Consider the following 14234-nt stretch of genomic DNA (forward strand, 5'->3'; position numbering starts at 1 on the left):
GAAAAAAGTAATTTATACCCACACCAGAAGAACTACACTCTTAGAAATTTCCCAAATAAATGTCATTTCTATTGCAATAGCTATTTTACTATGTAGCGAGTAATATATGATTTTAAAACCACTGATGATCAATGTACTGCTCCTTCCTCGTAACTCACGCCAACAAGGACACCAACATCTTTTAGACGCATCTGAAGTGGGAACAAAAGCCCCCTCACCTTTTTAAAGACTTTTTGTATGGTTAAAATTAGGGATTTCTCATTTGACAACATAAGAACACAACAGCAGCTAGAAATGCAGCAATCTTTTGTAACCAGTTTTTAACAGCAAGTGTCAGAGAAAGCAAGGAAAGATCTTTTTATGTTCTCAACAGATGTAGGCACAAAAATACACAGCCAGAAAGCTCATTTAAACTTGCTAATTACAGGAATAATAAACTAATTTTGAATAAAACTGGACAATTTCCTTCTATTTGTAACCCTGAATTTTCATCCACAATTACCCAAGTAAGGTACATTTACTTGCATACATAATTTTATATTTACAAAGACAAAAATCTACAAAGATAGTTTTAAAAGATCTCTGAATATATTAGACCTAAAGTGTTAACTGCTAAGTCTACTTTCTCTACATGTCCAGTTTTCTCTACCTTAACTGTTCTATCAAGAAGAGTGGGATGACTCAGGAATCTTCAATGGACCCAGGAATAAAAGATCACGATCTGTCCTTCCTTTACAGCTGAATAAAATAGCTCAAAATTGCAGCAAAAATCTTCTTACCCAGCAAAATCCCTATGGTAAAACCGTCCTTTTATAGCAACTGTTTTTGGCAAAAACTTTGTCTTTTAGTAAAATTAAAACATCCAAATTAATCTTTTGACCATTTTTAAACTCTTAATTCAGTCAGGAGAATAATGGCCCAAGAAACCAAAGCCAGAAAACATCACAGAAACCCAAACTCCATTGATAGAACTCACTTTAAGTTCAGAGAGCAAAACATGGGCAAGCCTGGATTTTATAACCAGTATTTGCAGTTTTAAACCAAATATTGATACTTGAATCTAAAGATAATGAAGCGGATAATATAACCTGAGTGCACAGAAAAAAAGTCTCCATGGAAACAGATAAAAAATTAACACAAGAATAAGAAGGAGTTGTTTTAACAAATTCTGATCCAGGTTTTTGTTAATGTTTTGTTTTGTTTATTTGTTTGTTTGCTCAATTTGAAAGCCTTACCATCCTGCTGGCCATGAAGAGCCTGGGGACTTTGCATCCTTTCCTCAAGATTGGAGCTAAGGTCAGAGTTCACAGCTGACATCCGTGTTGAATCACTCATATCAAATTCATCACTTTCTATTGAACTTTCATCCTGAAAATTGTTTTAAAATATCATCAAGTATCATAAAATATAATACATTCAGATAATGACCATTTTATCTATAGGGTCAGTTAAAGTTTAGCCAGTTAGTAAGCTTTTACAGAACTCAGTAAAATGTTACACATGAATAGATTCTTGAAATAACAAATAAGAAATTTGAAAACGTGTGAAGATTCAATGTTCTGTGTAAAAGATGTAAAACATAAAATAATGTATTTAGGAAGGACGTAGTTGAGGAATTATCTGAATAGTGAAATAATGGATTTTTTTTAATTAGTAAAAAAACTTCCTAAAAGAGTCAATCACAAAACATAGCAGAAAAAGAAATACATGTTTTGATTTTTTAAGTAAATGACAATAAAATATTGTAAGCAAAAATCTGACACTGCAATAAAAAATCTTAACTAAAAATTTTTCTTTGGTAAACAAAATGGAATCTAAAAACAGACAAATTTACACGGCTAGATTCAAAGTCCACATTTGCTGGAAAACAAGTTAATCTTAGCACAAACTTTCTTTCTTCACAAGAGAATATAAATGGCGTTGCAACCACAAAAAGTTCAAGGTAAAAGTGTGCAAGATCCATTTACCAAAAGCCAGATCAGCAAATGGCTAAATTATCAAAAGGCAAGTTTGCCATATGGTCAATTCATCAAAATCTGTCAAATATTAACTTAAACCAAATCTATGCTATGTTGCTATAGTAATTTCCTCGAAGCAAACTCGTTTTTTGCTTTGGAGAACTGATTTTTGGACAAATGCTGTGCTTATGTAGGCAGGAAGGCCTTAGAAACCTGTGTAAAACATCATAAATGTTTAATTGAAACCACCAGGTTTAACTTCAATTTGTAAACATTTGATCTGAAAGCTTAACATTAATGTAATGATTACCAGCAGCAGTAGTGCTGCTATGTATATTGCAGACACTGTTATTTATATTTGCTTACATACTTCATCACAGCCTGTGACTTAGGTGCCAGCATTTACCCAATTTTACAGATTGAGAAATTGAGGCACAGAGCTGTTAAGTAATTGATTATACTATTATATACCAGAACTGGGATTCATTATGATGTCTCCCAAACTTAAGAAAAGAGCTTCTTTGAATAGGAAGAGTTCTCCTGGCTTCATAAATGACATCTTGGTATCGGCAAAGAAGTTGCTATGGTTGAGGTACAGGAGCGTTCTAGCAGACTAACAATGGGCATTCTGATCCCTAGGTCAGGCCCAGGTGATTTGGGTGTTCTTCCCTTACCTAAGGTCTGATTGTGTCTGGGTCTACTGAGTAGCACTAGCTCTTCATTAATTCAGCGAGGAAATGCCACCCTGGGAGGCCTCTGGGCAATCAGCCACACAGACTGCTCCCAGCCACGTGCCCTCTCGGTACATTATGTTATCTCCAATTCTAAATTCTAAGAAAATCCAAAGCATCTGAAATATTAAATATATACGTTCAAAAGAGAAGAAAAATAACAGAATTCAGTGCACACAGCCATGTTATCAATGTGTACCATATACATATATGTACATACATACACACACATAGCTAGATGATATAGATATCCATTATATACACTCTATATAGTGTCTGTAATATCACAGTATTTTAGAGCACATTCTCTGGAACCAGACTGCCTGGATTCAGATTTATACTCTGCCACCTATTACATGTGTCTCCTTAAGCAAATTACCTAACATTTCTGTGCCTCAGTTTCCTCACCTATAAAACGGGAATAATAATAGTATCAATCTCATAGGGCTATATAATGATTGAGGGGCTATAATATATTTAAAGTAGTTAAAACAATGTCAGATCCATAATAAGCACAAAACTGTTTGATATTGTTACATAGAATATGTAACAAATTCTGCAGTATATAAGATTCATGTTTATTATATGAACACATACAAAAATAAATGTAATGGTAAAGATGATCAATATGTGTTTATAAAGTAGCTGTGGATACTATATGAACATAGTCTTTATAAAAGCATTTATTATATACCCTACAAAGAGCTAACTAGATGTAATCTAGTAAAATACTGTTTCCATGGTATGTGTATGCGTGTGTATGTACACACACAACCATCTGAGATATATGTATATATATGTGTGTCTGTGTAAAAGGTATGTGTGTGTATGTTTAAGAAGAGCTAGACAAAAGATTGAGGCTGAAGTCTCTGTTCTATAGAATGGTTAATACAAACTGCACACTATGGCTAATCAATGTAGCTAGTGTGACTAAAGAACTGACAATTTAATTTTAGTTAATTTGAATTAATTTTTATTAAATTTAAATATCCCTGTATGTCTAGTGGCTACCATGTTGGACAGTGCAGATTCAACATTCCTCACTGTTGGATATTTCCAACCATCACTATTAGCAATACAATAAACATCCTAACACTTAAATTGTTTTGTGCATCAAATTCCTTAGTATAAATTTCTAGTCAAAGCATATAAATAACTTTTTAAAGTTTTAAAATAATTATTGCCAAACTCTCCCCCAGAAAGTTTGTTATGGTTTAAACCCTCATCAACAGTTTGTAAGAAGGTCAATTGACCTTACTTTGGATACAGTATTTTGTAATTTTAAAGGGATTCCCATTCCTGGCCTTCTTTATCTCTCTGAATAGCATTTAGTATTGTCCTATATACATACTTTCATAATTTACTTCCTTTATTGTCTAGATAAGCCACTAGAAGATAAGCTTAATAAAGGCAAGAATTTTGTCAATTTATTCACTCTTTTTCTCCATTACCTATAAGAGTGACAGTTACAGAGAAGGTACTCAATAAATATTGATTGAAGTAATTGAATAAACATTTATTAAAATTTAACTTATCACAAAGGAATATCTTACTTGATTTCCATTTTAACATGACTTATCTTACTTAACCACCTTCCTTTCTTTCAATAATCACAATTTCCAAAATTTCATAAATAATCTAACTCATCATTTATCTGAATAGTTTTAAGACAGTGTACACCCAAGTTAGCATTTTTGAAATGTAAGGATAAGAGTTATTTTCCTAACCCAGTTATAATTTAAAAGGATCTGTCTCTCTTATGTGAAACACTTAGGATTCTTTAGAAGCCAGAAGGATTTAGCATATGTGGACTCTATTGCTGGCACAAAGTTGATCTTACTTTTTGGCCTAGAAATAAACAGATCAATATCTAAATGAGTTTCCTGCAAATAATTTGACAGCTGTAACTAGTTTATGAGTTTTTTAAAAGATTTTCAATTATGTGATGACTCATGGGAATAATATTTTTATTCTCAGGGATGGATAACCAGTAATATTTTCTTAATTGTCTTTCCTGTCTTTGAATGATTTTATTACTAGTTATTCAATCATTTATATACAGCTATCTAATAATATGGAATCTGATACTGCCACTGCCCTAATACAGATATTCTTACAGAATGTACTTTTCATAAAATCTTGAGATAAAACAATTTTTATAAACATAGTTTTGAGATTAAACCTGCTCACATAAAGAGGAAAATCAAAAATTTGATTTGTGTTTTATGAACAAAGTTAACAAATTGTAAAAGAATTTAATAATATCTCACCAAATAATGCTATATTTAAAAATAAATATTTAACCACATTTCCTGTTCTAGAGAAATTTCAAAAAGGAGAGAATGTATTAGTCTGAGAAACTATTCCTAATATAGTTACTCTGAATGTGTATATTAACTAATGGCTACTAACTAGTTAAAAAGGATTTTACTAAGCCCATATTGTTATAAGTGTTTTGGGGAATATACACAGGGTATATATATATAACTTAGTCCCTGCCTTTGAGATACTTCAACCAAACTGGTGAGTTAATTAATATCTTAGAGAAGAATATTAAACAAATATGCATTTAGTATCTAATATATGCCAACAAGCACATTGCTAGACTCTTACTATACAAATTAAATAATTTGAAACATCAAAAAATCTCTAGTTAAGAAGAATCACCACAAATTGTAGAAAATGCAGAGAAGTAGACAAACAAACACTTAGGATAATGATTAACTGAAAAACAACTTTAAAATATACACAAGATTTGGATGGTGGGGAAATGGTTATATTTGAAATACCTATGAAATTGAACTTTCTGATTTCCAGGTAAAATAGCCTTAGTACTAAAACTTCCCTAGATACAGACTCATTTGGAATACTTTCCCTTGAACTTTCTAGCACTTTACCTAGGTTAGCTCGATGGTGGGCTATTAAGGAAAATGAATCTTTCTGGGGAATGAGCAAATTCCCACACAGCAGTAAGGCAGAAGTGGTAAGATAGGGTATCTCTGTTGAGGACTAGAAATTTCTGCATATTTCTCTATCTGTGCAGTCCTAGTGACACTCCTTTCATTAAAAATAAATAAATTACCATCTTCAAAATGCCGTCATGCTTAACATGATAGTCATGGTTATCAAACTTCATTCTGACTTGTGACATAAGTGTAGATATTTCCATTTTACCTCATCTTGCTGTGAGTTTAGCAGCTGCAGTTTCATGTGCTTCATATAGGCCATGGTAATTGGCATGTTGTAGTCAATCATGCTGGTCACCAAAGTGGGAGGTTTTCCATTATCTGTAATAAAACATGTTTAATGGGTAATGAAAGTGATACTGCCTTCTACCTGTAATTTCAGAATGATCCAATTTGTTCAAATTGAAATAAGATTCTAGATACCAAGTGTTTAGGAGATTGGTAGCATTAGAGATGGATCGTAGAAAAAATAAATAACTGGTAAGATTCAACAAAGGTGTTTTGGGACAAATTAGCGCTATGGATAAATTTGTTATTTCTAACTACAAGGGGAGATTTTTGATATCCTGGATAACAATGAGTGAAGCTAATCTAGTGATTAAACAAAATTATTGGTATTTTTGTATTTTTCTCCTTTGCTGCACACTTACAGCAAAGGAGTTTTTTTTTTTTTTTTTGGTCGTGCCGTGTGGCATGAGGGATCTTAGTTCCCTGACCAGGGATCAAACCCGTGCCCCCTGCAGTGAGTCTTAACCACTGGACCACCAGGGAAGTCCCCACATTTGCTTTCTACATGGACTACTTGAGCTCAAGAGGAAATTTACTTTTTATTTTTTGCTGTTCCACCCATCCTCCAACACAAGGGAATAGGCTAGCCTAAATGTATCTTTGAGATTAATCTCTGAGAGAAACTCATACATTAGGAAAATAATCCAAATAATTTTTAATGAAAGCCAAAGCCAAATTATAACTTTTCTGTAAAAATTTTCAGTAAAAGAACTCCATACTATTCATTACTTTTAGAAATAAGAAATTGGTAGATTTAAAAGAACACAGATGGAACATCAATTTCCTTGCTGAAAATATCTAAAATACCATGAAATACACACAATAAATGAAAATTAAACATTATTATAGGAAAAAGTTATTTGCTACAGTCAAAACTGCTTTTCTTCTGAGAAAGGACACTGAATTGCTTTGTAGTGAATCTTCAACATTCACTGTCTCCTGCTTGAATACATGAGACGATCTGACTTGTTAAACTGTTTCTGTCTATCACACTCTTATAAAAATGTGGGATATAAATTGCCATTATGAATAAAATTACTTGAAATCTCACTATTTGACACTACAGCTACCTTTATGATCTGTTCCATCTGGGTTTAAATGCATTCTTTTCTGGCACTCTGAGCAGCTCATTAGAAACCGTGTCACCGCTTCTCTTGGTAGGAAGGCATAGCTCTCTGAAATCTGAAATGATTCACAAAATAGAGGTGTTATTATATAAGCTGACTGGGCATGATTCAACAGAAGTGATCATTGTATTTCCAAATAAGACGCATTATTCCATAATGGCAGGAAGCACAATGAAAGCATGCACTGCATACCATGCATCATTTCAAGAAATATCTATCCAACTGGATTGCATGTCTCTTAATAATCGCTAATAATGCAATGTGGAGGAAAAAAATCAACCACATCTGGATGGAGATCTGTTTATATTTCTGCATTTCTTTTAGGAAAAATAATCACAGTGTACAGATACTCTAGTGAATTTTCCTTATTAAAATTTGCCCACGATTGTTTTGGCAATTAAACTTATTGCTAGCACTATTAAAATTTTATCCAATTTTACATATATTTTAAAAAATTTAGCCCCAAGGTGAAACAATAAACTTTGGATTTTGCAGTAATAAGCATTTCTTCCTTATTGCTTTTCAAAGTACTTTAAGGAAAAATAAAAAATAATCTGAACAGAACTCATGTATCTATTTACTGCAGTGAATCATCCCTTCCACAGAAAATGACACACTTGGAATGCATTCTGGCCACCTATTTCAGTTGTTATTTTATGTCAGTTTTTCATAATTTATGTCCACAATAGTTCACATTGATTGTCAGAGCCAGCTTTTCCAGTGCCCTATACAGAGCTTCTCTTTTCAGAACCATGATCTAGAATCAAGTTAGAAATCATTACTCTTGTCAGTGATTCTTTAAATATTAACTTTTCAAAAACCAAGGTATTTCTCTCAAGAAAGCAAAGATTTCGGAAGTGAAACTGATAGATTGTTAAACATCTCTAAATAAAAGCTGATGGTGTTGCTAGGAAGTCTGATGCAGGGCATTAGTTTCCTACCATACTGGCACTGACACTGGTCCATGAAATATGAGGTAAGCAAAAGGAATAAGTGAGTTGTAAATTAGACATAATTGCCATAGACGATACCTCAGGTGCGTGCAGAGCTGTTATGAACGTTGATGTATTTTAAGCTTGTAGAAGGAAGGAAAATATGCACCTTGCATATAATTGAGTACAAATCTGCACCAATTCCATTAATGGTGATGGGGTTAACTTTTGCTGGAGCACAGCATGGAGGAAACCTCACATATTAAAATCCAAAATTGTAAAGCATATTTTTCCCTGAATATCATGTGAAAATCAGTTCACATCGCTTAGCCTATCTCTTTGACTCTCAGGGAAAAGAAGCCGTAAGAGAAGGAACAAGTCTACAATTAAAAATCTGCCATGGATAATCCATACACAGGTAATCCACAGTCAACTCTACTGGGATTGGAATATGAAACTGATTTTTAATATAACTATCATTTGTAAATTAAGGTGTTGTCCAGTTAAAAAAAAAAACAACAAACTTCCTTGTACTATACGAGGAATTGCGGGAGAAAAGAAGCAAAGCAATTTGAAAGTATTTCATCAAAATATTTTATATTAGCTATTGAATAAAGAAATACATAAATGCAATACAAATGTTCATTCATTCTCGCTCACTCTGTCTCTTCACACACACACACACACAAATTTGATTCCTATTCATCTATTTTTACAGAGGAAACTAACGGTTTAGTCTGATTTATTTATCTGATTAGAGATCATTTTTTCTGACTCTCTGAAAACCTATTTTACAATAATTCAGAAGTTAAGTCTCTGATTCATGCCCAGTCTGATACTTCATATTTAACTCACATGGAATTATAATCCATGGGAACTAATAGAGCTGACCAGTAAATTCATTAACAAACAGGATTTGAGAAGAATGCTCCATTGATTTGCATAGAGGATTTCTATTAAGGCTTTTCTCTCCTTATATAAAAGAGAAAACATCAATTGAAAAAAATAGCCAACTGGTGGAGCTAAAGAGATGCTGCATTTGCTTCGACGGTCCTGATGCTCTCCACAATCTGCTCTTTTCTCAGTGCTAATAAAGCACTTATGTAGAAATCCCTTCTAGAGAGCTTTATCATTGACCTGACTCAATTGTATTATGTGTCCTAGCACTACTTAGCTCCAAATCAATTTTTTCTTGGAATCGTTAATCATATTATATTTCCTTTATACTTTTACTCTGAAAAACAGGTTACCTGTATTGACCACAAATATGTTATATAAGTGGATAAATATGCTATGTGTACATGTGTGAATGAAATAATATCAAGTCCCACCTTGTATCTTAGAAAAGATTTTTTAGTAAGTATTATATCACATTGTTCTCTGTGGTCTTATTCTGGGCATGCCACTATATGTTATATAAGTGGACAAAATCCCTTATTTGGGGGTACTTTCTTGGTGTTCAGAACCCACTTATAGGGAGACCTACTGAGACACCCCCGCTCTCAGCAGATCTTTTCTACCCCACCTCATGTTCACTGGGACCCAAGGATCTCAGAGTCTTCTTAGGCACAGGGAGAAGAGACCCTCACAACAGGCTCTTCAAGTCTCACACTCATTTCTTTTCTTTTTTTTTTTTTTTTTAGAGGGAGTATTTCTTTTTTAATTAATTTATTTATTTATTTATTTTTAGCTGTGTTGGGTCTTCGTTTCTGTGCGAGGGCTTTCTCTAGTTGTGGCGAGCGGGGTCCACTCTTCATCGCTGTGCGCGGGCCTCTCACTGTCACGGCTTCTCTTGTTGCGGAGCACAGGCTCCAGACGCGCAGGCTAGAGTAGTTGTGGCTCACGGGCCCAGTTACTCCGCGGCATGTGCGATCTTCCCAGACCAGGGCTCGAACCCGTGTCCCCTGCATTGGCAGGCAGATTCTCAACCACTGCGCCACCAGGGAAGCCCCTCACACTCATTTCTGAAACAATATTTCTCCTGCCATGGAGGTGAAGAGGGAAAATGATTCCTTTTTCTTTATCTAGGCTCTTTCCTCTCCAGCCTCTTTGAAATTAAGGGTCCTGGGCAACCTTCACTGCTGAAGTTCTCAGAACATTTTTAAACAATGAGGAGATGTCCTTTAAAAGTTCTGAAATTATGGTACATTTAAATAATTGCATTTCACAATTAAAGCCCATAATGAAATACTGTGGTTGGTCCTGTCAATATCCTTCCATGACCCCATTCAGAGATTATATGGAAAGCCTACACGAAGACTCTTGAACTTGAGGCCTGAGCTAAATGCTCCTCTGGCTCTTGCTCTAATGAAAGGGTCTGTTTCTGTGAGTGTTTGAAATGCTAAATCAACTTTAAATAGATGTTCATAAATGGTGATAAAATCAGGGACGTGTTCTTCTAGGCTGCCTATTTATCAAAGTCCTAACATTCTTCATACAATATGTAAAAGCAGGTGCAAATAAAATATAGAAGGGACGGAAATTGCAAAACATGTTGATTCAGATACTTGAAACACCGTTCTACTAACACTATAATTAATGATATAAAATGCTATAGTCATTCATAAATGTCTATTTCCTTGACCCACTTTTCAAATCTAAACACTTCTCTGTTTCTAAGACAGAAATTGGACTTTGAATATACAGTAGAGAACATTTCTAGAACACTAGTGAGGATAATATTCACTTGAAAAATGCATTCTTAGAAATATCTTTATATTTGGGAAAGATAGAGAGTATTTCCTTAGAATTGGTTTATCAACACAGAAATGCTGCATCTTGTGAGTAATACGAAACAAAACATCACATGAATGGATATTAATCTTGCTCCTTCTGAATTAAACACTAAAACAAACAAACGAAAGACAACTGCCATGGGACAAGCCACATATATTGCCTGTAACAGAAATAAACATCCAAAGGAAGGACTAGAACATAGCCATATTGAATCTTATAAACCAACGATCTCAAACTATTTATCATGTAAATAATTGTGAGGCATCTCTTTCTTAGAAATGTTATTTTCTATGAATCCAGACTTGTTTTCTTCGATTTATGTAATAGTTTTCATCGGGGTTTGCATCCATTATTTTAGACAGTGGCTAAAATAGATTTTACAGTAATTTTTTGACAATGGGATCCACTGGTATAAAGAGGTTAAATGAACTGCCATTGTTACACAATAGAGGGCAAAGCAAAGAGCTGCAACTTGAACCTGGATCTCTCAAATCCTGGTCTGTTTCTATACATTGAAGGGACCATGGTGGGTTCATCCAACAGACAGATTAGACAAATGCATAGGGTCCAAGGAAAGCAGGAACATCAAAATAGATTTTTTTAAAATTTAGTATTTAAAAAAAAAAAAAAAACCCAAAGTATCAAAGTGTTACCAAAGTCAGGACTTGGGAACTTCTTCTTTTTCTGCTATCACTGTTATTTTTTATTATAATAAGTATTATAGCTACAAAGCTCTATATGATACACATATTACAGAATATTGAGCAGAGTTCCCTGTGTTATACAGTAGGTCCTTGTTTGTTATCTATTTAAAATATTCCTGAAACTTGAGTTGTGCCTGAAGATTTGCTGTTGTTGCTATTTTTTAACTTTGAATTAGCTATGGTTGAGGGGTGGGGTGGAAATGCTGTAGCACAACACAATTTTTTCATTGCTTATCATTTCTAAAGACCTTAATTCAACTGTGTATTAGACAACATTGATACTGTTTTCAATGAAAATATTACATTCTAAGTCTGTTAAGACTGGAATTCATCAGTAATGCAGAAATAATAAATTGCATTATCATCCTAAATTAGAAGTAGAAATCACCTCTCCAATTAAATAATATGGTAATACTTCTACATAAAAATAATTGAACTGCAGCATCTTTTGATGGACTAAGCAAATCAGCATCTAGAGCAAAGATAGTATGATATTAGTGATCTAATGATAAACCTATCCACCTGAAGAGGGTATCATGATTAAATCCCATCAGGAGCACTGCTATTGATCTTGCACTTGTAGGTTAAAATAAAAAATTTTAAAAACTAATGGAAATACATTTCTGAAAAGTTTACTGACAAATATTATAGTTGAAAGGAGGATGAGCATTTTTACCTTGCTAATGTCCCTGTCTTCTGAAGGAAGAAGAAACAGTATCTTTTTAAACACTGCAGTTATAAAACCAAACTCTGGCAGTTCTCAAGTGCCACTCACCTTCCCCTCAACAACTTGGTTAAGGTAAAACTGTAACTTATTCAAAAGAACTGATATTTAAAAAATCAATCACAGTCAAGTTAGTTTGCAAATCTCATCTTATAAATTTGATACTATATATAATTCCTAAAATTTTCTTACATTTACTTTTGAATAGCACAGTTTTATCTCCCGAAATGTCTCCTTTCTTACTTGGATCTGAACATATGAAGCAATATAAAATTAGAAAAAAATTAAAAAATTAATTAATCAAAATAATTTAATAACAAATTGTTCCTTTGCTGTACATTTCCAGACTGTGTGTCACAGTTACATGATGCAAGTGTATCTCACTAACTTGAGCCATTAGGTTTTATAAATTAAGAGCAAAATTGATAACAGACAAAAATTTTGAAACAGGACTGCTTGTCCTGTCCCGCTTCCTCAGTCCCAAGCATTCTTCCTCTCTAATTTTAATGGTGTTTAATTTCTGAGCATTTTGAATAGAAAAGCCCTCAAAATTGACTCAGCTTGTCCATAAACCTGCAATTCTCTGGCTCCTGAAATGGTAGAAAATTGACAATTCTCTAAATTAGGATTCTCACTAACTATATGACAACTATTACTTGCTTTGGCTGTTTTACACAAAAGGAAATGCTTCCTAAAAGAGTATACATATGTTTGTTTCCCACTGATTGAGTGCTTAATAATAATTATGCCAAGTAAGAATTTTATATGGATTTTATCATTTAATTCTCACATCAGTCCCAGGAATAGATTACTATCATCACCATTATAATCGCTGTTTAACAGATGAGGAAACTAAGCTTCAGAGAGGTTGTATAATTTGCCAAACAAGGAGAAGAGACAGGACTCATGTGATAATCTGGTTTCAGAGCCTATCTTTTATTCACTTTTAATCACCATATTTTATAGCCTCTCCTGGTCATCGGTATTAAAAATGAAAGAGACTGTCTCATCCATAAAAAGCGGGAATATTAACCTTACAGCATAGGTTAATTATACTAAAATGTTTATAATGTTCCCTGGTGTGAGATTCTTTGTAAGTATAAAATGCTCTGACTGGTTTGAGGTGACCCTTTTGAATACAAGGCCAGTCAAGGGCCCTGTACCTTGTCTCAGGTTACAGAGTTCCACAAGAAGCACATCAGACTGTGCAGTTACAATACAGAGCTCCACCTGGAGGAAATTAACTGACCATCTGTCCTGTTCCAGCAGAACTGACTGCTAAAGTAATGGCTTTGATGATGGCCATTCTGACTGGTGTGAAGTGATACCTCATTGTAGTTTTGATTTGCATTTCTCTAATGATTAGTGATGTTGAACATCTTTTCATGTGTTTGTTGCCCATCTGTATGTCTTCTTTGGAGAAATGTCTATTTAGGTCTTCCACCCATTTTTTGACTGGGTTGTTCGTTTTTTTGATATTGCGCTGCATGAGCTCCTTGTATAATTTGGAAATTAATCCTTTGTCAGTTGCTTCATTTGCAAATATTTTCTCCCATTCTGAGGGTAATCCTTTGGCAGTTGCTTCATTTGCAAATATTTTCTCCCAATCTGAGGGTTGTCTAATGCTGGAGAAGGTGTGGAGAAAAGGGAACCCTCGTGCACTGTTGGTGGGAGTGTAAATTGATACAGCCACTATGGAGAACAGTAGGGGGTTCCTAAAAAACTAAAAATAGAACTACCATATGACCCAGCAATCCCACTACTGGGCATATACCCAGAGAAAACCATAATTCAAAAAGATACATGCACCCCAATGTTCATAGCAGCTGTATTAACAATAGCCAGGACATGGAAACAACCTAAATGTCCATCAACAGAGGAATGGATAAAGAAGATGTGGTACATATATACAAGGGACTATTACTCAGCCATAAAAAGGAACGAAATTGAGTCATTTGTAGAGACGTGGATGGACCTAGAGACTTCATACAGAGTAAAGTAAGTCAGAAAGAAAAAACAATATCGTATATTAACACATATATGTGGAATCTAGAAAAATGGTATAGAT

General features: G+C 34.0%; 1 protein-coding gene across 6 annotated transcripts in view; it reads right to left on the minus strand.

The window, feature by feature from the left end:
• NOL4 (nucleolar protein 4) overlaps nt 1-14234 on the minus strand; it is a 417003-nt gene that overhangs the window by 295968 nt on the left and 106801 nt on the right. For 4 of the 6 annotated variants that reach the window (XM_068562976.1, XM_068562975.1, XM_068562972.1 and 1 more), the window contains 3 exons: nt 7014-7125; nt 5864-5976; nt 1236-1368 (listed from right to left, as the gene is read on the minus strand). In XM_068562976.1, coding sequence (XP_068419077.1) covers nt 1236-1368; nt 5864-5976; nt 7014-7125 — 358 coding nt within the window. Of the gene's footprint in view, nt 1-1235; nt 1369-5863; nt 5977-7013; nt 7126-7601; nt 7644-13853; nt 13882-14234 lie in introns of all 6 variants that reach the window. The other 2 variants (XM_068562973.1, XM_068562971.1) reach the window with 1 other exon arrangement.

Source organism: Eschrichtius robustus, chromosome 14 (genome assembly GCF_028021215.1).
Source record: "Eschrichtius robustus isolate mEscRob2 chromosome 14, mEscRob2.pri, whole genome shotgun sequence".
Classification (NCBI taxonomy): Eukaryota; Metazoa; Chordata; class Mammalia; order Artiodactyla; family Eschrichtiidae; genus Eschrichtius; species Eschrichtius robustus.